Source organism: Olea europaea, unplaced genomic scaffold (genome assembly GCF_002742605.1).
Source record: "Olea europaea var. sylvestris unplaced genomic scaffold, O_europaea_v1 scaffold3158, whole genome shotgun sequence".
NCBI classification, from domain to species: domain Eukaryota; kingdom Viridiplantae; phylum Streptophyta; class Magnoliopsida; order Lamiales; family Oleaceae; genus Olea; species Olea europaea.
In genome coordinates, this window is record NW_019250378.1 from 9,172 (window position 1) to 10,496 (window position 1,325).

A 1,325-nucleotide genomic window follows, 5' to 3' on the forward strand; every position below is an offset into this window, starting at 1 on the left:
TGCTAGCCATAAATTATAATCTCGTTATAATTTAAAGATCAAAGTCAAATTTTAAAACCACATTTCATAGGACTTGCAATTACTATTCATTTTCTATTTCATTTTAATTCTAACAATTTATAATGAAATCCAAACACGCATCTGAGTTAACAAATTATTATTTTTCAATAAATGCACACGTTTATGCATTTTCAACATGAAAGAGCCACGAAAGATGCGAGAAAGTGTTGTGTTATTTCCTCGCTTTGGCTTTTCACACTTCACTTCTCCTTTTTGCCCTTGATGATCATGTACCATAAAAACCCTACCCAAGACCTGCTGGTGCTTCAAGACTTACAGTTCGCTTGAAACACTAGTTGTCACGTAGAGAGAGAGTGGGTGAGAGAGAGTTTTGAACATATTTAAGATGGCAGAAGTGATCCTTCACGTATATGACGTTAAAAATAATAATTCCGGCAATGAAACCCTAAATTTCGCCATCGTTCAACTCAACAACGCCTGTAAACAGGGCCTTTCTATCGGCGGCGTCTTTCATGCGGCTGTCCAGGTTTACGGCCACGAGGAATGGGGATATCGGCTTTGCGACGAAGGCTCTAGTGTTTACACCTGTCCCGCCGGCGAAAACACGATGTATACATACCGTGAAAGGATAGTTCTCGGAAGAACAAGTTGCTCCTCTGGCAAGGTGAGTCAGATCCTAAAAGAACTTAGCCAGGAGTGGCCGGGAAATAAGTTCGATCTGCTGGCGAAAAACGGTAACCATTTCTGCAATGTGTTGTTGCAGAGGCTGGGAGTGCCAAAGCTTCCGGCATGGATAAATAGGTTTGCTGATGTCGGAGATATTGCCTGTGAAACATCACAAATACTGCAAAAAACCAAGAAGGAAATGGTAACTGCCGGAAAGGAGGCTTATAAGAATGCCATCGATGCGGCTTTTAAGGCTCCCAAGTCTCTTCTTGGTTTAAGCAAAGGTGCTCGAGTTCGAACAGAACGATTCAAACCAAAGTTCTTTGATGGAAGAATTGCCGGACCAGATGAAGAAACCAGCAAGAAATAAACATCAGGGTCAGAACATAACGGGCTATGACCATATAGAATGATGGCTTAGTCATGTCTTCATGTGTGTACGTGTTCGTGTCAGTGTTTGATATGCTATTTTCCTTTTATCTCCTGCCTATTCTTACTTTGTGTGAGTTGTAATGCATTATCTTATCAATGTCATTTTAGCTTGTCGCCTTCTTCTCTCCCCAATCTGTTGATGATAGTTTTCTTGGGCCAACATTTTTCACCAAGTCAAATGCTCGATAAACCGCTACATTAGCAGC

The 1,325-nt window shown here is 41.1% G+C and overlaps 1 protein-coding gene across 1 annotated transcript; it reads left to right on the forward strand.

The window, feature by feature from the left end:
- Positions 1-406: 406 nt before the first annotated feature.
- LOC111385416 (desumoylating isopeptidase 2-like) lies at positions 407-1,057 on the forward strand. Its single transcript, XM_023009801.1, has one exon. The coding sequence runs from the start codon at positions 407-409 to the stop codon at positions 1,055-1,057; it is 651 nt and encodes a 216-aa protein (XP_022865569.1).
- The last annotated feature ends 268 nt before the right edge of the window (positions 1,058-1,325 follow it).

Excerpts from the sequence above, each read along its gene's own strand:
- LOC111385416 (XM_023009801.1), top strand. The coding sequence starts at position 407 with ATGGCAGAAGTGATCCTTCACGTATATGACGTTAAAAATAATAATTCC.